At 43.5% G+C, this 23,680-nt stretch overlaps 2 protein-coding genes and 1 long non-coding RNA gene across 5 annotated transcripts; 2 read left to right on the top strand and 1 right to left on the bottom strand.

Annotated features, from left to right (window-relative positions):
• The first annotated feature begins 716 nt into the window (after nt 1-716).
• On the top strand, nt 717-8,438 carry LOC136521266 (probable cadmium/zinc-transporting ATPase HMA1, chloroplastic). Of its 3 annotated transcripts, none has more exons than XM_066514967.1 (13): nt 722-1,393; nt 1,980-2,130; nt 2,219-2,403; nt 2,608-2,754; nt 3,213-3,408; nt 3,629-3,711; nt 4,057-4,298; nt 5,054-5,159; nt 5,761-5,925; nt 6,614-6,830; nt 7,268-7,455; nt 7,539-7,625; nt 8,061-8,438. In XM_066514967.1, the coding sequence occupies exons 1-13, from the start codon at nt 884-886 to the stop codon at nt 8,238-8,240; spliced, it is 2,457 nt and encodes an 818-aa protein (XP_066371064.1). In that variant the 5' UTR covers nt 722-883; the 3' UTR covers nt 8,241-8,438. The 3 variants fall into 3 exon arrangements, with proteins under 3 accessions (XP_066371065.1, XP_066371064.1, XP_066371066.1); XM_066514969.1 differs by having other exon boundaries at nt 725-1,393; nt 3,599-3,711; XM_066514968.1 differs by lacking the exon at nt 2,608-2,754 and having other exon boundaries at nt 717-1,393; nt 3,599-3,711.
• A 1,078-nt stretch (nt 8,439-9,516) lies between these two features.
• On the bottom strand, nt 9,517-11,785 carry LOC136519493 (uncharacterized). The gene is made up of 3 exons (XR_010774937.1): nt 11,430-11,785; nt 10,369-10,500; nt 9,517-9,731 (listed from the first exon to the last, which is right to left on the bottom strand). It is a non-coding gene; the product is annotated as an uncharacterized lncRNA (long non-coding RNA).
• Nucleotides 11,786-14,384: 2,599 nt separating this feature from the next.
• Nucleotides 14,385-15,311, top strand: LOC136523103 (EG45-like domain containing protein). The gene is made up of 3 exons (XM_066516883.1): nt 14,385-14,576; nt 14,684-14,960; nt 15,081-15,311. The coding sequence occupies exons 1-3, from the start codon at nt 14,465-14,467 to the stop codon at nt 15,085-15,087; spliced, it is 396 nt and encodes a 131-aa protein (XP_066372980.1). The 5' UTR covers nt 14,385-14,464; the 3' UTR covers nt 15,088-15,311.
• The last annotated feature ends 8,369 nt before the right edge of the window (nt 15,312-23,680 follow it).

Raw genomic sequence — 23,680 nt, 5'->3', positions numbered from 1 at the left:
CTAATAAAACATCAGCGTTTGTAAAATGCTCGAGTACCCATTGCATATTCCAATATTTTCCGTAAACAAAGTTATACAAAATAAATTAGAGCGACACTAGATCCTTTGTAAATTGTAGTTTACCTAGCTTTGTTTTAAGTTATTTTTTGAACATTGACAAGGTTCATAGAAAGAATTATCAGTGTTTGTAATATTAAAATAATTTAATCAATTCTCATAAAATATATTTTGTAGTGTATTTATCTGAATATATTTTTCTAAAATTAAATCAAAGGTAGACAAATTTGTATTATTAGGAAAAAAATTAAATTGAACTATATAAGTCATAGCGCAAATTATACCTCACCTCTAAATCAGTTTGTCAAGTCGTGATACTTTGTTTTGGAGCTCGGAAGTTCTTTTTGAGTGACCATATTATCACTAGAATTTCTTGAGAGGATGTAGTGAGAATGCACTTTGCCTCCGAAGCATGGCATTTAGCGTAATAGAGAACCTTTTTTCAGATAAGGACATTTAAACGTGTATTGTGCACTACATACGGTACAAAGTTACAAATCGCAAAAATGGAGACGAAATAAAAGAGTAGCGAAACCGTGCGCGACACAAAGATGGCAGTGACACGGTGACGACACGAGCCAAAACAAACCCGGCCGGGCCTGGGCCTGGGCCCGGGCCAACGCCCACGCCCGTCATCGCCATCCGCTTGGCTCGCCACCACCCCCGTCCACCGCACGCCCGCCACAAAGGTCCAACCCCGTGGTGGACCAGTCCTCTTCCTCAGCTGGCTGCTGCTCACGGCTCACCACCACGAGCGTCCGTCAACCGCCCCGCCGACGCGATCGAGCTCCTCCCGCTCCCGCCCTCGCCCTCGCCCGCCGGCGCGATGCAATTCCTCAGCGCCTCCGCCTCAGTCTCCTCGCCGGTGACGCCGTCGGCGCACCTCCTCCGCCTCTCGCGGCCCCCGCCGTTCCCGCACCTCCGCCGCCGCTGCTCCCCGCCCAGACCCCTCGCGCTGACGCCCCGACCGCCGCTCCTCATCGCCTCGCGCCCGTCCCTGCTCTTCACCCCACGCGCGCACGGCGGCCACGGCCACGGCGACGGCCACCACCACCATCACCATCAGCACGGCCATGACCACCATCACCACCACGGCCACGGCCATGGTCGCCACGAGGTGGACGTGCACGGGGGAGGCGGGGGCGCGGCGGTCATGCGGGTGGCGCGGGCGATCGGCTGGGCCGACGTCGCCGACGCGCTGCGGGAGCACCTCCAGGCCTGCTGCATCTCCCTCGGCCTCCTCCTCATCGCCGCTGCCTGCCCGCACGTCGCGCTGCTCAACTCAGTCGGTCGCCTGCAGGCCGCGCTCATCGCCGTCGCCTTCCCTCTCGTCGGGGTAATGCCCCCTACCTTGTTCCTTTGCTACTTCTGACCTTCCAGACCCTTACAGCCTTACTAGGGATCACTACTAACTAGTACTGTACTTGGTAGCCTATTTGTTCTATGCTCACAGCTGCTTCAACATTTGCACTTACAGAGGAAATAATTAGTTGGATTGCGTCAATTCTATGCTGTATTTAAATGCTTGAAGATTGGTAAGAAAATTAGAGCATAGGATTGGGATTTCAGATACACTAAGCACAATCCAAGGAGTTCATACATTGGAAAGTGGAAACACTTAGGCTTGTATCTATGACATTGTGTCTCGCTGGGGATTTCGCTATAAAAGTTTGCACAGGGAAGCCACTGTTTGTGTGCCACCACATAACTCTCCGGTACTTTTCCATGCTTCGAATTAGCCAAGGTTCAGTTAAATCCTCTCAGCAATTGATATGACAACTGCATTGGTGTAAAATGGAATTCATTGAACATGGAACTGTGTTTTGCTTTGCTACCTAACAAGGGAGATCAGAGGAGCAGCCTTTGTTTTGAGTTCGCTTGCCAACAACGTACTTGTGTGACACTCCTTTCCTATCTTACAGGTGTCTGCAGCGCTTGATGCTCTTGTAAATATTGCCGACGGTAGAATAAATATCCATGTTCTCATGGCTCTTGCAGCATTTGCTTCTATATTTATGGGAAATGCATTGGAGGGTGGCCTGCTTCTTGCAATGTTTAACTTGGCTCATATTGGTACATTTCTTCTGATAACATCCGAAAGCCCCATGTGTTAGCTCCTGTTGTGTGTTTATTTGAAGTTCACTGTTCTTGTTTCTTACAGCTGAAGAGTATTTTACAAGTAAGTCAATGTTTGACGTGAGGGAACTGAAGGAAAATCACCCGGAATTTGCTCTGCTGTTAGAAACAAGTGGAGAAGAACCTGTACAGTTTTCAAATCTAAGTTACACCAAGGTTCCTGTGCATGATCTTGAAGTGGGTTCTCATATCTTGGTTAGAGCTGGCGAGGTGTGTTATATCTTGTATAGAAGTTAAATCCTTGCTTTTCCTATTTTTGTTTTCATTTCATAGCTTCTTCATGCATTTTCCAATTTGTTTCTAACTGAGCACAATGGTTTGACTTATCTTTTTTTGCCCTACATGTTGATGGTATTCTTATTCTAGATGGTTAGAATTTTTTTCTCATTTTAGTGCAGTTCTTGTATTCTTTAGGCGGTGCCTGTTGATGGTGAAGTCTACCAAGGTTCATCAACTGTCACAATTGAACACCTAACTGGTGAAACAAAACCTTTAGAAAGGACAGTTGGAGATGCCATACCAGGTGGCGCCAGGAACTTGGAAGGAATGATGATTGTAAAGGTTTGCTTTGCTCCCTTCAATGAAGAAGATGTTTCAACTTTCTTTGATGAAGAGATGGAAAATGGAAACCTAGTTAATCTTGTGGGATTGGACAGATGTTTAGTTTTAATAAGCATTTGTTACTAGTACTATTTCTAGTAACAAATGCTTATTAAAACTAAACATCATTTCTAGAAGGGCGGGCTTGGTGCAAGCGGTAGAGTCTTACTGCCTGTGACCGGAAGGTCCCGGGTTCGAGTCGCGGTCTCCTCGCATTGCACAGGCGAGGGTAAGGCTTGCCACTAACACCCTTCCCTAGACCCCGCACAGAGCGGGAGCTCTCTGCACTGGGTACGCCCTTTTTTGTTACTAGTACTATTTCTGCTTTTCTAGTACATTATGCTTGCTATCTGTTCTGGAGTGTCGCCTTGCCACCTTGCAAGAGAGTCATTTGTTTGCCTGTTTACTACCTTTTCTAGGTGACCAAGTCATGGGAGGATTCAACGCTCAACAGAATTGTCCAATTGACTGAAGAGGGCCAGCTAAACAAGCCAAAGTTGCAAAGATGGCTTGATGAGTTTGGAGAGTACTATAGCAGAGTTGTGGTAGCCCTTTCTTTGGGTGTTGCACTTTTGGGACCATTACTTTTTAAGTGGCCTTTTTTTGGTAACTCAGGTAATCCTCTAATGTCTCACTGCTGTATTGGTCCTGTCATATACTATATAAAACATATAGGTACTTCTGATAGTTCTACAACCAGTATGCTTTGGTGCATTTCATACTGATGATTTTGTTTTGCCAATTGTATCGATTTGATACACTTAGGTCCAGGCTTGAACTGTCTCTGTTCTGACATTTTTTTTAGTCTGTAGGGGTTCAATTTACCGTGGTTTAGGACTTATGGTGGCTGCATCTCCCTGTGCATTGGCTGTAGCTCCATTGGCATATGCAACTGCAATCAGTTCTCTTGCTAGTAAGGTACTGTTTGAAATCTTCAGTTGTTGGAGCTCTTTATTTTGGGGTGATACAACACTTTCTTGGCTTCTAAACTTCATGAAAGCATCAACCATTTAGTTCATAGCTTCATAATTCATATTGCTCACAAGTGCGGGTAATGCCTACAGTATTATCAATATGAATTCTCTTTTTTTAATGATTGGTGTAATTACTGCAGCTACGAAGTTCCTCCTGTAATTAATTGGAGATAGCACCATAGCAATCTTGTCACTTTCTGAATATACCTTTTTCTCTTACGAGCTGCTTGATTTCTGGCTGGTATAGTGGATAATGGATTGATGAACCTATGCTTTTGTTCTCCTCTAGGGAATTTTGTTGAAAGGTGGTCATGTCTTGGATGCTCTTTCGTCTTGTCAGTCTATTGCTTTTGATAAGACAGGCACATTAACAACTGGGAAGCTTATGTGCAAAGCAATCGAGCCTATCCATGGACATTTGGGTGTGAAAAATGGTCATAGTAATCCTTCTTGCTGCACTCCAAACTGTGAAAGTGAGGCACTAGCTGTTGCTGCAGCCATGGAGAAAGGAACAACACATCCTATCGGAAGGTACATAAAATAGATAACTTTTTTTTGAGCGAAATATACAGCAGGGGAGGCCCCCACTGTGAATTTTATTAAAACCAAAAGGAGAAACAACACTGTACAAAGGCGATACAGCAAGGGAGGGAGGGGCTACACAATAAGCAGGCCCTGGGGAGGCAGAAGAACTAGGCTAGAGGGACTATACAGGAAAGGAACTCTAGACGCTTTACAACGTTGAACCTATGAGCTTGAAGCCTAAAAATAGATAACTTTCGAAGAGTCGATTTGTTCATTTTATTCTGATTACGTGCATTCTTATTTCTCATGAGTACAACTCTGCAATAATTTGGCTTTCAAGGTGTTGCTAGAAGCCTAGAATCTACTCCATGGGCCTAGTGTAAATATTTGTACCACTGTTGTTGTTAAGGTGTTGAAACTCAGGCAACAGTTCTGTGTTGCTTATTTGGAAGCAAAGTCAGTAGGCTCATTCTGGTTGCATGGGAATGCTTGAATTTCTAATTTTCTATTCACACATGCCACTAGTGGCTTCTTGCACTGGACCAGCATGGCTCTAGTTAACATGAATGTTGCCGTGATCTTATCTATGCCTGTTGAGAACTGACCGTTAAAAAGTTCCCATGCCCTTAACCTTAGTGTAGACTTTCTTGTCTTTTTTGTATTTTTGAAACATGGCATTGGTTGTTCATTTTTGTTTTATGCACTGAAACTTATAGAATAATCTATGGCAAACAATTGACATACAGTTTGCATGATCACAGGGCTGTTTTAGACCACTCTGTTGGAAAGGAGCTTCCAGTGGTTGCTGTAGAAAGTTTTGAATGCCTACCTGGTAGGGGAGTTGCTGCTACTTTGAGTGGGGTGAAGGTACGTCTAACTTCTATAATATTTTTCAATCATCAAAATCATCTGGAATTGTCAGATATGTCACAGACCTTGCTTTAGATAAAATTCAGGTGTATTACTGAAACACCACTGGCATTTAATGTATACTGTAGGCGGAAACACTCTTGTAGTGTAGCAGTAAGCTCCCTAGTTTTGGGAGACAAAAATGTCCCCTGTTGGCAACCAAAAAATAGTGGTATGGCGCCGGCCTGTGGCGTCTGTAGTTGGTTTGGGCCCTCATAATAGTTGCAGTGGTCGGCAGCCCAGGTTAAGGTGAGGCCCTATAGGGTGAAGCCGGGGTTCAGGGGTTTTCTTGGTTGGTTTGACCGAGAGATTCAGTTCAATACCGTGGGGGCAGTCTTTCCCCATCGGCCAAGTTCTTTATACTGTAGGCAGCATATGTTTCATCCAATGGATGCAATTGTAGTTCAGTAGCTATCATATTCTTCAATAGGGGCGTGTTTTAGATTTTGATAAGTTAGCATGGTTGTTATTTAGTGTTTGGTCACTATGAAGGAATTGGAAGAGCCAGCCTTTGACATGCAAACTTGAGTACTTGACACCTCATACATTTGCATTACAGGTAAGACAAAATGAAAATGAGCTATCCGAGGCATCTATCGGTTCTGTGGACTATATTTCTTCACTATATAGATCCAATGGTGAATCAGAGCAAATAAGAGCAGCAGCAAAAAGTTCTGCATATGGGCCTGAATTTGTCCAAGCTGCTCTATCTGTTGACAAAAAAGTAAGTTAACTTGAGAACCAAACTCTTTCTTCTTTCATGTATCTGGCCATGTATTTTCATTCTAGTCCACCTAAGCGACAAACCAGCATGGCCCCATGTATCCACTGCACAGTCAAAACCATAAGCACTAGGTGGTCCGTGGTCCAGATTCTCTAGTGTTTGGTCCATCTGAATAGCCTGCCTATTCTGAAGCTTGTTCAGTAGGTGCCCTGATAATTTGAATCTGATGATTTGGGCTTGTTTGGATACTAGCCTTCTTTGAGTTCTACTTAGAAGTTAGCGCCCTGTTCGTTTGGCTGATAAGCCATGGCTGAAAGTACTGTTGGCTGATTTGTTGTGAGAGAAAAATATTGTTCGTTGGCTGAAAAAGTACGGCTTATAAGCCAAGCGAACAGGGCGCAGAACCTTTGAACTTGCTCTTGTTTAAGTGAATCTGACCTTAGTTTGCTTTGCATAGTCATAATCATTACCTTACCTTGTTTGGCCGGCCCACTCACCGGCAAGATCGCAAGAAGACTGTACAAGTGACTGTATCGAGGCATACTTGTATTCATGATTTTGCTAACCCCCCCCCCCCCCCCCCCCCCCCCCCCCCCCCGATTTGAATTGTTATCATGATTTGAGTCTTGTGTTTTGTAAGAACTAGTTTTCCAGTGTATTATATATCAACTGATTTAAACTTTTCCAGGTAACTCTTTTTCACTTTGAGGATGAACCCCGCTCTGGTGTTTGTGAAGTTATATCTACCTTAAGAGAGAAAGCTAAACTTCGCATTATGATGCTTACTGGAGACCATGAATCAAGTGCCCATAGAGTTGCTAAATCTGTTTGTATTGAAGAAGTCCACTTCTCTTTAAAGCCAGAGGATAAATTAAATAAAGTAAAAGCAGTTTCAAGGGAAGGAGGTACTTACCTGTGATATGTATGCCTGTCAAAAGTCAACTATATGATTATATCATGGCTTTAAGTTTTACATATGTTATCTAAGTATGCACTTATATAGCTTTAGCCTTTAATCCTGCAATGTGGTAGCCACGGTTGCTTTCTAAGTGCTCCTATGTACTTCCTCGCCACATGACTTGATCTAACAAAATCATTGGTAGTTTTCTTCATAGTTTTCACTTCTCATGCTGCATGAATCTATTGATCCCAACAATTTTGTTCCTACTTCAGTTTATTTTCTGGACATAAGCAACCTGCCAGACATTTACAGAATCCTACCTTTTGTCCATGACTAAATGTTCCTTGTGTACAATTAAACTGTAAAATTGAACATTGTTACTTTTTGTTGTGCTCACTTTCCTGCCGATTATTCATTATTTACCTTTTTGTTTGTTTCCAGGTGGAGGTTTAATAATGGTTGGTGATGGTATAAATGATGCACCAGCTCTTGCAGCCGCAACAGTTGGAATGGTTCTAGCCCAACGTGCCAGTGCAACTGCAGTGGCTGTTGCAGATGTTCTGTTGTTGCAGGATAATATTTGCGGGGTGCCATTTTGCATTGCTAAGGCTCATCAAACAACTTCATTGGTATGGTCTTTTCTTTGCTTGTGTGACACTTTAGCTTCAGATGCAATATTACTGTTTCTTACACTTTTAGGTTATCCTTACAGGTCAAACAAAGTGTAGCTCTGGCCTTAACTTGTATTGTTTTTGCTGCGCTTCCTTCTGTCCTGGGATTTCTTCCTCTTTGGTTGACTGTAAGTTCCTTTTCATGACCTAGATTTGTGTTTGTGTAACTAGGAAATTTAACAAATTGTTCAAGTGCCCTGAACCCTATTTGTCCTTTGTGGCACACGGAATTAGTAAATTGTAGAGTTGGAATAAATGCACTCTTTACAGATATGCATTTGTAGCGTAACAGAGTGGTAAATTCACTTTCTACACAAACAGGAGAGTCCAGTTCCCACTTATTGGATGGATTCTTTGTAAATATTTCCATTATGTTTTTCCTAGCCCATGGTCCTTTTATGAGCCTTAAGATGGCCAGAAAAAAGAGAGCAAAATGCAAAATTGTAGTGACAGTTCCATTTTACTGGATGTGTTGAGCACCATCACTACTGTTGTTATCATGTGATTCGCATACATAATCCTTTCTTTGGTGTCCTTATTTCTACATGTGCTACAATTTTCAGGTACTTCTTCATGAAGGAGGAACCCTTCTAGTGTGCTTGAACTCGATACGAGCCCTGAACGCTCCGACATGGTCCTTGGTAGATGACATCCGGCAGCTCGTTGATGGCTTGAGGAATTATTTATCATCCAAGTTCAACAGCTCTTCCTCAAACTACGTCGCAAACACTGTACCCTTGTAGATTACCATGTACAGCAACGGTTGCCTTTTCTTACCTTCTTTGTGTGGCACCGTTTGAATTTAGGCGAGGGGTTCTAACTTAATTTTTGTAGGCTCTGTACTCTTATCACCACCATGTAAAGAAGAAAGAAATTTGGCTTCAGGTTGAGCTGAAAGTCAAAAGCCAGTGATGAACATCCTGTTACGATGTGGCGTAGAAGCAACATTTGTTGGGCACGTTCGTTATGGAATACGCTAGAAAACCATGGGCGCGGCGTTGCCGTGCCAGCTAGGGCTGTTCCAGTATAGAACCTGCGAGTAGTATTGGCGGTGGCCATGTATCAAGATGGAAAATATAACATACGACTTATTGATAGTGGCCTTATCTCCGATTGATAGGTCACCGTTCGAGAGCCAAATGCCGACCGAAAGGGTGGGTGGAGACAAATTGCTTGATGTTTAATTTTCTATATAATTTTTTATAGATGCTTTAGCTTTCCAAGAAAATTTAAATGACTTATAATTTGGAATGGAGGAAATACTTATTCGTTTGGTTTTGTCCCTTTTCAGATTATGTAGTGAAATAGAATTGATAATCGCTAATAAGTGATCTGCTCAGGTCATGGCACAACCTAAATTGATATTTTCTATTTCGAATTGGATGCTTTGCTGAAATATGCATTTTTCGATCTTGCAAAAATAAAATTGGCTACAGGAACACCGATCAGTATGAGAGATGAATTTTGTGAAGCACTGAAGCTAAGCTACCCTAATGAAGTAGCATCAAAATCAAAGAACATTTTGATTTTCACCTAGCTGATGGTAAGGATCATGTCTATTTCTGAATAAGCACTTCACTCCTTTCTTCAAACTTAATCGAGGCAGTAACAATTTATAATTCTGAGCTGAAATAGCTACAAAAAAAAAATTGAATGAACATGTCTCTGGGTATGTTGTTTACAACGTTAACCATTGTGATGTTGTTAATATCCAACGTAATTAAGAGCTATTTTAAATGAAACTTACATATAAAAGTAACGACAGGACTGCAATGGTTATTATTGCATATGCCAAATGGCCTCAGTTCATTCAGAATAGAAGAAGGGACCATATACATCTAATGGTTCTCATCACTGCATGTGCCAAATGCCTCAATTAAAAAAAAAGTACAATAGAAAGATCATAAACGAGTGATAATCATCATTGCATATTCCCATATACCTTAGTTCAGAAAAGAAAATAGACAGATGGATGGTAATCATCACCGCATATTCCCAAATGTCATAGCTCAATGAAAATTTATAGTCATTATATAAATTGGAGCCATTGTATGCATACATATCTACAACAACAGCAATGGTAAGCTTTGATTCCAACATCATTGGAACTAAACAGTATTGAGTTCAATAACATAAAAAACAGACATGGACATATATATTTCTTATCTTGTATGTCGTCCATGAGAGGTGAAGTGAATGATGTCTGATGCCTTGACTTCAATAGTAGGTCGCACCTAAAGAGATATGGAACTATTTTAGATTAAAAATCTATCACGACCCGTAAACTATCTGAAAACAAACGTATAAGTAATGAACATGTAGAAGTGTGGGTATTTTTTGAAGGATGAAATATAGTAATCGGAGACGTAATAGCATGTTAAAATGCAGTAAACTATTAGTTTGTTTAATAGTACATGAAAACAATTTGATTGTCTATACTTGTACAGCTCTTTGAATGTGCACCTAAAAAATATAGCTGAAATGAGCTATATTCTATATAGAATTAAGAAGGTTGTAATCATGTCAAACTGCTAAACTTAAAAAAATAACTAATAGCTTCGTAGCATAGTTAATAAATACTTAGTGTACTTTTCCTTAAATCAGGGCTTGAGATGACAACGTACTTACATCTCTCTAGCATACTCTTGTAAGAACTATTGGTTGCATTTCTCTCTTGTAAGAAAAGAGATCTGTAGATCATTCCAAACAGAAAGTAAAATTGGAATAAATACAGAAGACTTGGGCCACGAAATAATCTACAAATTGCTAAGTCACAACGATAAGCAGTGAGGGCAGCATGTTGTGATGCTGTTATGCACGTTATTAGGAGCTAAAACACAAAAACTCAGTGAGGATATGATAGTTATGTACCTGCAGAGCAGCATTGTTGTCAATGATTTCTGAATAAATGATTTGCATCCAAATTGTAGTATTTTGCCAATATCTTTGCAAGATTTATCTCTGCTGCTACTGCTTTTTGGATATTTCTAGCAAAAGGTAAATCTGAATAAAATATGGAAGGAAACAAAAGGTATGTTAGTGCTTTAAATTTTAAAATCCAATTAAAGTGTATAGGTAAATTTAGACTGGGATTTTGATCATCGGTGGCCTCCAAAAATTAATATAGTAGAGGTAGAAAGGTGATAGTGTCTCCAAATTGCATCTCCTTGGGTTACTAAAACTCATGGCCTAATCTCTTACTGTGAGGTTTTGTGATCATTTAGTGGATTATCATTCATAATACTGACCCCATATTATCCATCCAAACATCAATTCATTATCAAGCAAAGACTGATTCTGGTACGATAATATTTCTTTATTCTTCTAACATATCAGAATATATGCCCCTGACTAAAGTGATGCTGTATTAAGAATTTAGTAGTGAAGAAAAGCACCGTAAAGAAGTATCCTTCATATTTATAAGGTACTGCTCCATGTTATTGAAAGGATTGGGCCTATGCAGTTCAAAGATGTTAGGTATCATCTTATTAATGTCAATATTGATCAGAGTAAACCTTCAGAGCTTTACTGCTCTTTTTTCTGGAGTAGTAACTAAATGTCTAAATCATTCAAAAAATTGTTTAATGGTGAAAGGAGAATATAGTTGAATATAGAACACTATGATAAAAAACCGATTTATAACCAAAATTGTAAGACATCCTTTGTAACATAATCTCGCTATCCTGCTTATCGTGATCCTCTCCATGTTGTTTTTACGGTTTATTGTAAACTATTTCTAGCTATAGTGCACACCCTTCTTAATTTTTTAGAACCATGTTTGAGAAGATACTCTTAGTCTGATTAAAATTCTACACCAATGTGGATTCAATCTATCAATATTCAGAGCATAGTACAGATTAACACATCTGTTTACTTGCATTTTGTATAAGAGTAAAGAGAAGAGAGAGAAAAAAAGGCATGTTAGCACTCACCAGGATATACCTCATAGACATCGTCGAACACTTGTGTGCAGCCTCCAGGTTGACGCCAACCATGGTGTCAGAGATGATGGTGGCCGTGGCCGCAGTGGTGACAAATGGTGGCTTCGGGACCGCATCCAGCCGCAGTCGGTGCAGGCTGCAGTGATGCAAGAGCAGACCGCTGGGTAGGGGCACCTTGATGTGGCAACGTGGTTTGCGTGCGACCGAGGTTGGAGGTGGAGACTGGTTCCCAGCAAGAGCGGAGTGCTGTGGGGGCATGGCGGCTTAGAACGGACCATCTCGGCTGCCGGCCATGGCAGGGGAGGCACCCTCAGCCACCAGCGCGGCTACTCCCTGGCGTGGGCGTGGGCGTGACCGGTTCTCCGGTGTGGGATCCGGCCGGCGGCGACGTGCAGCTTGCGATGCGAGAGCAGCGGGAGGAGGGATGCACGCCTCAGTACGCGCCGCGGCAGACGGAGATGCGGAGCCGTGGCCCTACCACCTCGCCTCGGCGCAGGATGAGCCGGTTCCACGGCACGTGCGCGGTCGGCCCCGGACGCACGCGGCTCCGTCGTCGCGAGCCCGGTCTCGCCGCACCTGGAGCCCGCTGCCGCGCCGGGAGCCCCTGTGGCGTCTGGAGCCCGCTGCCTCGCCAGCTCGTCGGTGGCAGGGACCCGCGCCGGTGGCTTGCGCGCCGCCGCTTGCCGGCGACCCGCGGTTAGCCGCACCCACGGGCTAGGAGCCGCCGCCAGATCCCCGCCTCGCCACCTGTGCGTCGCGTCGTGCCAGTGCGTCGCGCCAGCTCATCGGCGACCGCGATTCAAGCCCGCTCTAGTGACCCTTCAAGCGGAGGTTGGAATGGAGAGCAGGGGTGTGGGCAGCGGTCCGGCGGAGGTGAGAGGGGACGGGCGTCGCCCACGAAGCTTCGTGATGGCTCCGGTAAAGGCATGGATTGAGGTCGATTTCGGTAGAGTCGAGGGCTGTTTGAAAAAAAACTGAGAGAAGGCCTGGACTAAGAGTTGATTCCACTAAAGTTTGAGAAGCAGGCGATGTGGCCACACTGCTTGACCCACTTTTGGTAGCAGGATTCATATGGTAAGATACAGGTGCAGCCGTGCAGGTGCTGTACCACTGTTGCGATTCAGGGAAGTCTAATCGCCTATTTCTTGCTTGCAGAAGCTATAGACTCTGCTGTTCTGAGGTCGATTGATTGGTTTATTGTTGATTGTCCACTTGCCCAGTCAGCATCGGCCGTCAGAAACGCGTGTCTTATAAGTAACTCCATAGAAGATTATCCCCTGGGATGCAGAAGTTGCGGTGCCGCTGCACACCAGCTATATATAGATATAGAGTATATAGATATAGATAGATACGGATATAGAGTATAGATATAGATATGTATAGAGATAGATACAGATATAGAGTATAGAGTATAGATATAGATTTTTAGCCTAAATCTTCTTTCCCTGTCGAATCGCTGAATGTTCGTCGGCCGTCCACCGTTGCACGCGGACTCTCTTCTTCTCATTTGGGACAACTCCTGCTTAAACCAAAAAACCCTGTGGCAAAGAGGACCGATTACATTTCTCCTGTGTTTGTGTGTAGTATTAGCCAAGACCATCGCGTGTAGTAGTACGTATTAGTCACCGTCCATGCATGCTGCACAAAGTCAATCTTCTCGATACCTCCTAGAGACAATGTTTTAAATAGCGGGTTAAGCCTCTTAGCGGCAGCCTCTCCAAAAAGCTAAGAAAGGTTATAGCGAGCTAAATAGCGGGCTAAGCCATTTAGCGGCTGAGCAGGGGCGGATCTGCCAGGGGGGCTGCCGGGGCTCAAGCCCCCCCTACCCTGGCAGCTCCATTGGAGCCCCCTTAGCCCCCCATGAATTTTTCAACCATTAACAACAGGGAAGAAGGTGCTAGAGTGCTCTCGACGGAGGTTGAAGATGAGTTTCGAGTTGAAGATAAGTTTCCAGCCCCCCCCCCCCCTCCCCCCTCCAAATGTATTTTCTAGATCCGCCACTGCGGCTGAGCAAAAAATATGTCAAATATCATGTAATTTTACACATAATAAAGATATAGCAGATGAAAACATTATAAATACTAATAGGGATGGATAGTTCAAAGTCTTACTAACACATTACATCAAAATTCGTAGTTCATAAATGATACATCATACATCACATAGGGACATACGTGAGTTCAAAGTTCATACAAAGGTGATAGACAGCTAGACAAACAAACAAAAGGCATGGAGCCATAGGCCATAGTCTGGTATATTAAAAATAAAAGCCCAGGCCAAATAGCGGCGCTAAATGAACCACAATTTAGCGAAATTATGGCGCTATTAGCAGCTAATAGCGGGAAAAATCGTTTAGCGTTAAAATTCTGGTAGCTTAGCGTTGGTCTTCCAGATCCACTAAATAGCGCTATAGCGTCCGCTATAGCGCGCTATTTAAAACTTTGCCTAGAGACGATCAAAGGCAACCTCGCTGAATGTTTTTAACCACTAGCTAGCTCTGTCCATTTGCCTACCGATCCAGCTAGTCAAGTCGCCGCAAGAAACATTGACGTACATGCCTATGTAGTTGCGAGAAATCGTGCTACCAAACAGCCACAAAATCCGCACCAGTTGCCTAAATTTTGACCTACGTTCTACGCCTCACGCACGGCTATACGGCTATGCTGTAGCGAGTAGCGACAGGTAATTCCGGTATCCAACACCCGCCCATGCAACGGAGAAACTCAGCCTTTCATCATCGTTCAAAAAGACAGAAGATAAGAGAATCAGTTTTTCCTCTGACCAAAGCACTAGTTTCGCCGCATCCATCTAGAGTTTCCAACAATTTCCTCCTCCGTGGGCACGACTTTCCACGCCCGTGCTCGTGCACATATTGACATATATATACTGCCCGCTCTTCCTATAAATACCCTCTGTTCAGCAACGCCACTTGTGCACCAAGAACAACACTACAGCACCCGGCGGCCACCTCTTCTCTCTAGTAGAGCCAAATAGGAAGAGCTGTTAGTTGCTTTCGCCTTTCGGCCATGGCGAAGGCTGCTGCCGTCGTTCTGCTCGTCGCCGCCCTGCTTGGCTGCCTTGTCTCGGCGTCCCTCGCCGACCAGGGCACCGCCACCTACTACGGCCCCGTCTACACTCGTGCGTCGCTCGCTCTAGCCGCCGGCCGGCCATCATCACATGCATCATGAATATATCACGTTGTTTTCTGAATTAACACATGCGTCCGTGGTGCGTTCTGCACGCAGCGTCGGCGTGCTACGGATACCAGGACGAGGGCACGATGATCGCGGCGGCGAGCGACGGGCTCTGGGACAACGGCGCGGCGTGCGGGCGGATGTACCAGGTGTCCTGCGCCGGCGGCACCAACGCCACCCCGAACCCCTGCAAAGGCGGCAGCGTCACCGTCAAGATCGTCGACCGCTGCCCGTCGCCGGGATGCCAGGCCACGCTCGACCTCTCCCAGGAGGCCTTCAACACCATCGGCAACCTCGACGCCGGCAAGATCCTCATCAACTACAACCAGTACGCACGCGCCACGCGCGCGCTTCACCATATCTTCTTCCCCTGTTCAGTGTTCACCCGGGGGTGTTTTTTGTTTAATTTCTTTTTGACACATCAATAAATATTCGTGTTGTTTTGCAGGGTGTAATTAAAAGAGCAGGCAAAGCACAAAAAGGATCTAGTAGCTATATATGGGCTTCATGATTATGTCAGGAATAAGTTGGGTAATAATAAACAACAAATACGTCGTGCCTAATAGCTAGAATAAAACCATGGTGTACCTTTATTAATAATTTGGATGGATGCAGCTCTCCTGCTTCTTGTGTGTTCGAAAAAGGAAAAGAATAATGCAGTTTGTAATATTATTTGATACCAAATGAATAAATTGGGTGTATATATACACAATCTTGTTCAAACATTGCTATATATCTTTATTGGATGATTTTTTGTACTCCCGCTCTTCTAAATTATAAGTCACTTTGGCTTCGCCATCTCTAACATTGACACATTAAACTTTATAGAAATATACATCGAAACATCTACAATACAAAATAAGTGCACTCTTAATAAGACATGGAATGGTAGACTAAATGAAACTAATTTGGTGTTGTAAATGTTAGTATATTTTTCTATAGACTTGGTCAAATTAGATAAGTTTGACTAAGGATAGAACCTAAATGACTTATAATTTAAAATGGAGGGAGTAGTAATTTGCACCAAAACATCAAACAATAGAACATTGCTTTTTTTAATGCACCATCAGGAGCTCTGCCTTTCAATTAAATAAAAAGAGTTGACCCAGTTTATAAAGAAATCCAGGCATGAAAACCTTACACTTTCATGGTTAATTAAAGGAAAACCAGCAGAAAAACCCTAACGTCAACGGCATGGCCAAAATGACCAACCCAAAACGTCAGAGCTTGCTGGAAGTTATTGTTGTCGACGTCGAAAACATAGCCAAGCAGCTTCAACTTCACCTGCATGGAAAACTAACACCGCCCTAAAGAGATTGTTGAGCGTCATCGTTGTCGAGCTATGCCAAACCCAAGAACATAGCAACTCCGACTTCACCGTAGCAAACTCTTTCAAGCAAGTCAAGCATCCTTGCATGGTGCTGCACGAGAGTGCCAAGAGGCAACCTGTGAACAAGACCTTTGAAACGACCCCATAAGGAAGGATGCATCGTCGGGAGCACTGCCATCGCTCGTCTAGGATGTGGATAGGGCTTTCACCTGAAGAGCCTTGCAAAGTCGGAGGGATCGAGGGCAACTCAATGACGCCCCAACAGGAAGAGCAGCGCCGTCATTGGCTCTCGCCACGCCGACCAAGTCCTAAACCCGAGCCATCCATCCACACCCGCTGCGTTGAAGTGTGACATGCCAAGAGGATCATCCATGAAGCCATGGATGTGCGCAACCCGCCAACACCACCACGCAGCGCCAAACCAAGACCCATGCTAAGTTGCCATTGTCATCGATGTCGCCCAAAGGCACAGTTAAGGTTACACCTCAGCCGCCACTTGACGCTAGCCATGCTGACCCATCGCGCGGTCGGTGCCCTTAACTATATCTTCATTGGCTGCTTTCTTATATTCCAAATTATAAGGCCTTGCTTGGAACCATTACCTGCTAATAGTTGGCTAGCTAATAGCTCATAGCTAATATTAGCTAGCTAACTATTAGCTGCTTTGATTCAACTAGTGATGTAGTTGTTAGTTAGACATTCAACTAACCATTATCTAGACTATTAGCTAGACCCATTTGGATCCAAAGAAGCTAATTATTAACAACTAACTATTAGCTCTGTAGATCCAAACATGACCTAATTAAGTCATTTTGGCTTTATCATCTCTAACATTGACAAGTTTATTTATAGAAATATATATTGACATATTGAATAATGGGTTGAATGAAACTAATTTGGTGTTGTAAATAATGTTAGTACTTTTTTAAAGATTTAGTCAAATTAGATAAGTTTAACTTAGAATAACACCAAAATAACTTATAATTTGGAATGGAAGGATAATAATAATTTGGACCACAACATCACATAATAGAAACTCCTAATAAACTCATAAACATATCTAGCCTATAAACACGTGACAAAATCCGGTCGGGTTATTGCTTTACTGTGAAATGGAAAAAATACTCACAATACCAATTTGAGTTGTTGGATCAACGTCCAGTAGCTGGAAAAAGGATAAAAACCAGTCAGCTGATGAGAAGCAGACATATTATACTTTACAAACGGACTTGCTAGTGCCTGAACATCCGATCCAGGCGCTAGCATTTGGACGGTGCCCGAATAGGGAGCGAGTGAGCGCCTAGAGCGTCGGGCTCGCGAGTGACCACACTAGCAGTGGGCCCGCTGAAAGGTCCTAATGGCTAGAGGGGGTTGAATAGCCTATTAAAAATTTCTACAACAACACTTAACAAACCGGTTAGATAAATATGAGTCGAAATGAAAGTTGTGCTAGCCTACTAAAAATGCAAGCCACCTACCACAATTCTAGTGACTATGATCTCTAAGCACACAAAGGCTATGCACTACTCTGAGTTAGTGTGCTCTCAAAGACTAACTAAAGAGCCACACTAACCACTAGACCCGACACAAGCTTGCTCTCAAAACTAATTACACTAAAGAGCGAAGCAACACTAGAAATATAAATACAAGAGAGGGGATGTGATGATTATACCGCCGTGTTGAGGAATTAAGCCAATCACAAGATGATCACAATCGATCACAATGAGTACCTTTTGGCTCTCCACCGGAGAAATGTCAAGAACCCCTCACAATCACCATGATCGGAGCCGGAGACAAGCATCTTCCTCCGTTCGACGATCCTCGCTGCACCAAGCCATCTAGGTGGTGGCAACCACCAAGAGTAACAAGTGAAACCCACAGCTAAACACGAACACCAAGTGCCTCTAGATTCAATCACTCAAGCAATACACTTGGATTCACTCTCAATCTCACAAAGATAATGAATCTATGATGGAGATGAGTGGGAGGGCTTTGGCTAAGCTCACAAGGTTGCTTTGTCAATGCAAATGGCCAAGAGAGTGAGCTTGAGCTGTCTAAGGGGCTTAAATAGGAGCCCCCACGAAATAGAGCTGTTGGGCTCCTCACTGCACACTTCTCGGGTGACCGAATGCGTTGGTCGTGCTGACCGGACACACAGCCTTAGCATTCGGTCACTGCCAGCCGTCCACGTGTCCCCCAGTGTTCAACGTCCACCGTGAGATCCCAACGGTCAACTCAGATGCCCGTGCGGTTAAGTAACGATCAGACGCACCGTCATGGAGACCGGACGGGCTGATCTGTAGTCACCCCCCCCCCCCGCGCTCCACAACCATGCCGTGATCGGACGCGCCGCTCCCCGTGAGAACCCAACGTCAGGTCATTTCCAGTAAGCTCCCCGGGCAGCAAATTCATGATCGGACGCGTCAGGTGCACGCGACCGGACGCGCCACCGCGTCAGGTCCTTACCGCGCTCACTCAGCTGCTTACATCACTGTACGTCACCTGTGACCGAACACAGGTGAAAGGTCCTAATATTGCTAGAGGGGGGGGTGAATAGCCTGTTTAAAATCTACAAGGTCACTAGAGCAATTTGATTAGTATGACAAATAGCGAAATGCAAACTTGCTCTAGCTCTACAAGGGTTGTAAGCCACCTATCCAACAATTCTAGTTGCTATGATCACTAAGCACACAATTTGCTAAGTCACTACTCACTAAGAGCTCTCACACTTGCTATACTAAAGAGCTCCACTAGATGACCTTAAACTACAAAGCAAGCTCTCAATTCTAGCTACACTAAAGAGCTTGCTACAACTAGTTTGCGCTAATATAAATGAGTGAGTAGGATGATTATACCGCCGCGTAGAGAAGTGAACCAATCACAAGATGAATACCAATTCAATCACTGGGAGAATACCAAAGGGCAAGAGACAACCAATTTTTCTCCTGAGGTTCACGTGCTTACCGACACGCTAGTCCCCGTTGTGTCGACCAACACTTGGTGATTCAGCGGCTAAGAGATGTTGCACAAACCTCGTCCACACAATTGGACACCGCAAGAACCTACCCACAAGTGAGGTAACTCAATGATATGAGCAATCCACTAGAGTTATATTTTGGCTCTCCGCCAGGGAAGGCACAAGACCCCTCACAATCACCGGGAGATGGCCACGAACAATCACCAACTCATACCAATCCTCCTCCGCTACTCCAAGTCGTCTAGGTGGCGGCAACCACCAAGAGAAATAAAGCCACAACGATCCCCAAGTGCCACTAGATGAAATCACTCAAGCAAATGCACTTGGAATCACTCCCAATATCACTATGATAATGAATTAATGATGGAGATGAGTGGAAGTGGAAGATGTTTGCTTAGGCTCATAAGGATGTCAAGTATGTCAAAGTACCAAGAGAAATGCCTTGGATCTGGCCAAACACTATTTATAGACATCCCCAAATGAATAGAGCCGTTAGGCTCAGCATTGGGCTCACCATGTAGGGACCAGACACGCCGATCAAGATGACTAGATGCTCAGCCCCCTGCGTCCAGTCGTAGGGATGTGTCCACGTGTCCCCGCTTTGAATGTCGTTCATAGATCTCCAACGATCGAAAATGGTCAGTGCGGTTAGTCAAGTGACGTCCGGACTCACTACTTGCGCCACCTGATGCACGAGCCCTCAGCACCCTATCGTTTCTAGAGAGGGTTTAGAGACATTTTCAATTGACCAGACGCATCCGATCGTCATCGACCTGACACGCTCGACGTCCGGTCCTCACTACAGCTTAGTTACAATGCTGGTGTCATCGTACGTTAGTTTCCATCTGACGTGCGCCCTGCGCGTCCGATCGTTTCTAGTGAGCTCCCAGAGCGAGTTTTTCTTGACCAAACGTGTCAAGTCAACGGCGACCTGACACGCCCCAGCGTCCGATTAGTGCTAAGCTTCTTCGCGTGCTCACCCTCGGCTGACGTCAGCATGCACCTGATGTTGTCGCTGCGCATTCGATCATGGACATCGCCTCCTCTGTAGAAAGTGACTGGACACGCCGGTGTGAACAAAGCCAGCGTCCGATCAGTGTAGCGCCTCTGCCCGAGAGATAGGGTTTAGGACCAAACGCGTAGACCCTGCGTCCGGTCAGCACCCTTTGCCTCCTTTTCTTTTTCTAAGTCCTCAATTGCTTCGCCCTTGCTTCCAACTTGCTAACCGCAAAGTGTAGAACTTGTGTGCACGTGTGTTAGCATTTTTCAAAGCATTTTACAAGGGTAAAAGTTAGCACACTAGGTTCCTAAATACATATGCAAAAGTCATGTCACCTAGTGGCACTCGATAAACCATTTAGCCAAAGATTTTCCCTCTTTATAATACGACTATCAATCCTAAGTCACTCACACCCTCTATGGTGTCTTGAGTGCAAAATAAAAACCTATCTTATACCTTTGCCTTGATCTTCTTGGTTTTTATTGTTCTCTTTCTTCTTTTCCAAGTTGAGCTTGATCATCTTCATTTCATGTCCACCTCCATCACCATGGACCTCATCTTGCTCAATCACTTGGATTGCACCAACCTAGATCATCTCATCGCTCATGACAAAGGTTAGTGCTAGGTTTCATCAATTATCTAAAACCAAACTGGGGCTTTCAATCTCCCCCTTTTTGGTAATTGATGATAACCTATTTACAAAGATATTCAATGAAATCTTTTTGGATTCATGTTGCTTGCCCAAGCATATTACTATGTGTAAAGATTATGGACAAGTTCCATCAACCCAATTTGATAGTATTAGCTCCCCCATCATATGTGCTAAGAGTTTGGATTTGAAAGCTTGCACAGATACATGAAATGGAAGTTTGGGAGAGTAATAGCTACCAAATGATGCTAAGGTGTAAAGAATGGACCTTTGAAGCGTGATACCAATCGGAGTTGCCAATCTACACCATCCTTAGCACCATTAGTAACTCGACATTCACAAAAACTAGAAAACCCAATGAGATCAATATTATATGAAACGGTCTAGTTTTTACATGATAAGCACAAGTCTAGTTACTCTTCCTATGCATGCTAGTGCTTCATTCATCATTCAAATTACTACTAGCATACACCACACAAGCATGGATATGGAATTTAAAACTTGTGCCATGCAAGCAAACATATGTACTGCACATTCAAATGCAATATACAAGTTTATGAGCTTGCTCCCCCTACTTGTGTGCTTCAAATTTTAATTGATCCCCTTACAATGTCTTTTCATTTGTTTGCTCCCCCTATCTCTTACTATCTTTGTGAATTCTCCCCCCCCCTTTGTCAACAATTAACACAAAAGGTGAGCTCAAATTTTAGATAGGTTGAGGTGAAACCATGTGAAGTGAGAATCATTTTCCCAATTTGGTTCAATCTAGATCACTTACAAAAGACATTTAACTCGGTTTGATCCAAGGGCAAGCTTCTTCACACCTCCAAGTGAGGGTTATCATGCACCATGTTTTGTTAAACACTTATTGCTTATTTTCTAGATCAAACACTAGGTTTACAAGCCCACAAACATATCATATGCTACCACTAGATCATTTCAAGCATACAAGCAATAGTGGTACCATACATGCATCAAATTCATTTGATTTCCATGAATGATCCTAAGATATATGAGGAATGACTAGATGCACTAAACAAGTCCTTAGCAATGATGAATGATGTGTCAGTGAACTTTACCTTGCTTTGCTCGAAGGAGAGTCATGTCATATAATGGGGGTGCATTAACACATATTTGAGAAGTCAAGTATGTTCAATTCATTCCTTAGCTTGCAAAACCTCTTCTCATCAAGTGGCTTGGTGAATATATCGGTAAGTTGATCATCGGTGCCCACACTCTCAATAGAAATGTCCCCTTTTTATTGGTGATCTCTTATGAAATGATGGTAGACATCTATATGCTTTGTTTTTGAATGTTGAACCGGATTGTTGGTGAGCTTCATTGCACTCTCATTGTCACATAGCAATGGCACTTGTTTGAACTTGATTCTAAAGTCACTCAAAGTAGCCTTCATCCAAAGTAATTGAGCACAACAACCGGCCGAAATATACTCTGCTTCGATGGTTGAAAGTGCTATACTATTTTGCTTCTTTGATAACCAAGACACAAGTGATCTTCCCAATAGTTGATATGTGCCCGATGTGCTCTTTCTCTCAACTTTGCATCCCGCATAATCAGAGTCCAAATATCCAATCAACTCAAATCTAGCTACTTTGGGATACCACAATCCAGCATTTTGTGTATGCTTCAAGTACCTCAATATTCTCTTGGTTGCTTTCAAATGACTTTCTCTTGGTGATGCTTAAAATCTAGCACACATACATATACTAAACATCACATCCAACCTTGATGCGGTCACATAGAGTAGGCTTTCAATCATAGACCGATACATCTTTTGATCCACCATGTTGCCACTAGCATCACTATCCAAGCTTCTATTCGTCTCCATTGGTGTACTAATAGCTTTAGCATCATCCATTCCAAACTTCTGGAGCATGTCTTTGATGTACTTGCCTTCACTCACAAATGTGCCATTTTTCATTTGCTTGATTTGAAGACCAAGAAAGTAACAAAGATCTCCAATCATAGACATCTCAAACTCACTTGCCATCATCTTTCCAAACTCCTCACAAAAGTCTTGATTGGTTGATCCAAATATAATATCATCAACATAGATTTGCAACACAAACAAGTCATTGCCTAGCTTTTTGGAGAAGAGAGTGGTGTCAACCTTTCCCATCTTAAATCCCTTAGAGAGTAGGAAATTCCTCAAAGCATTTTACAAGGGTCAAAGTTAGCACACTAGGTTCCTAAATGCATATGCAAAAGTCATGTCATGTAGTGGCACTCGATAAACTGTTTAGCAAAAGATTTTCCCTCTTTATAGTACGACTATTGATCCTAAGTCACTCACACCCTCTGTGCAAAACAAAAACCTATCTTATACCTTTGCCTTGATCTTCTTGGTTTTTATTTTTTTTCTTTCTTCTTTTCCAAGTTGAGCTTGATCATCTTCATTTCATGTCCACCTCTATCACCATGGACTTCATTTTGCTCAATCATTTGGATTGCACCAACCTAGTTCATCTCATCGCTCATGACAAAGGTTAGTGATAGGTTTCATCAATTATCCAAAACCAAACTAGGGCTTTCAGCAGGCCCTGCACGTCCGATCACAAACATTGTGCCATGTCCAGTCGTAGGACCGATGGCAGCCTTCACCGCAACACTGACCAGATGTAGGGAGACTGAGTCCAGTCACTCCTGAGGCAGCATCCGGTCACCCCGGGACAGCTCCTCCACTTCACCAAATTCTCCACCCTTGCTCAAATGTGCCAACCACCAAGTGTATCACCTTGTGTACGTGTGTTAGCATATTTTTACAAACATTTTCAAGGGTGTTAGCTCTTCACTAGATCCTAAATGCATATGCAATGAGTTAGAGCATCTAGTGGCACTTTGATACTCGCATTTTGATACGTTTCACCCTCTTAATAGTACGGCTATCGATCTTAAATGTGATCATACTCGCTAAGTGTCTTGATCACCAAACCAAAAAGCTCCTATCAAGTTTCACCTTTGCCTTGAGCTTTTTGTTTTTCTCTTTCTTCTTTTCCAAGTCCAAGTACTTGATCATCATGACCATTACACCATCATCACGATCTTCACCATTGCTCCATCACTTGGAATAG

This window comes from Miscanthus floridulus, chromosome 18 (assembly GCF_019320115.1).
Source record: "Miscanthus floridulus cultivar M001 chromosome 18, ASM1932011v1, whole genome shotgun sequence".
Taxonomy (NCBI): Eukaryota; Viridiplantae; Streptophyta; class Magnoliopsida; order Poales; family Poaceae; genus Miscanthus; species Miscanthus floridulus.
Note: the sequence above shows the minus strand (reverse complement) of the source record. Positions and strands in the feature narration are given on the sequence as shown.

Coding starts and splice junctions, on each gene's coding strand:
- LOC136523103 (XM_066516883.1), top strand. CDS start 14,465: ATGGCGAAGGCTGCTGCCGTCGTTCTGCTCGTCGCCGCCCTGCTTGGC. Junction 14,577..14,683: donor CTACGGCCCCGTCTACACTC/GTGCGTCGCTCG, acceptor TTCTGCACGCAG/CGTCGGCGTGCTACGGATAC.
- LOC136521266 (XM_066514969.1), top strand. CDS start 884: ATGCAATTCCTCAGCGCCTCCGCCTCAGTCTCCTCGCCGGTGACGCCG. Junction 2,755..3,212: donor AAGGAATGATGATTGTAAAG/GTTTGCTTTGCT, acceptor TACCTTTTCTAG/GTGACCAAGTCATGGGAGGA. Junction 6,831..7,267: donor AGCAGTTTCAAGGGAAGGAG/GTACTTACCTGT, acceptor GTTTGTTTCCAG/GTGGAGGTTTAATAATGGTT.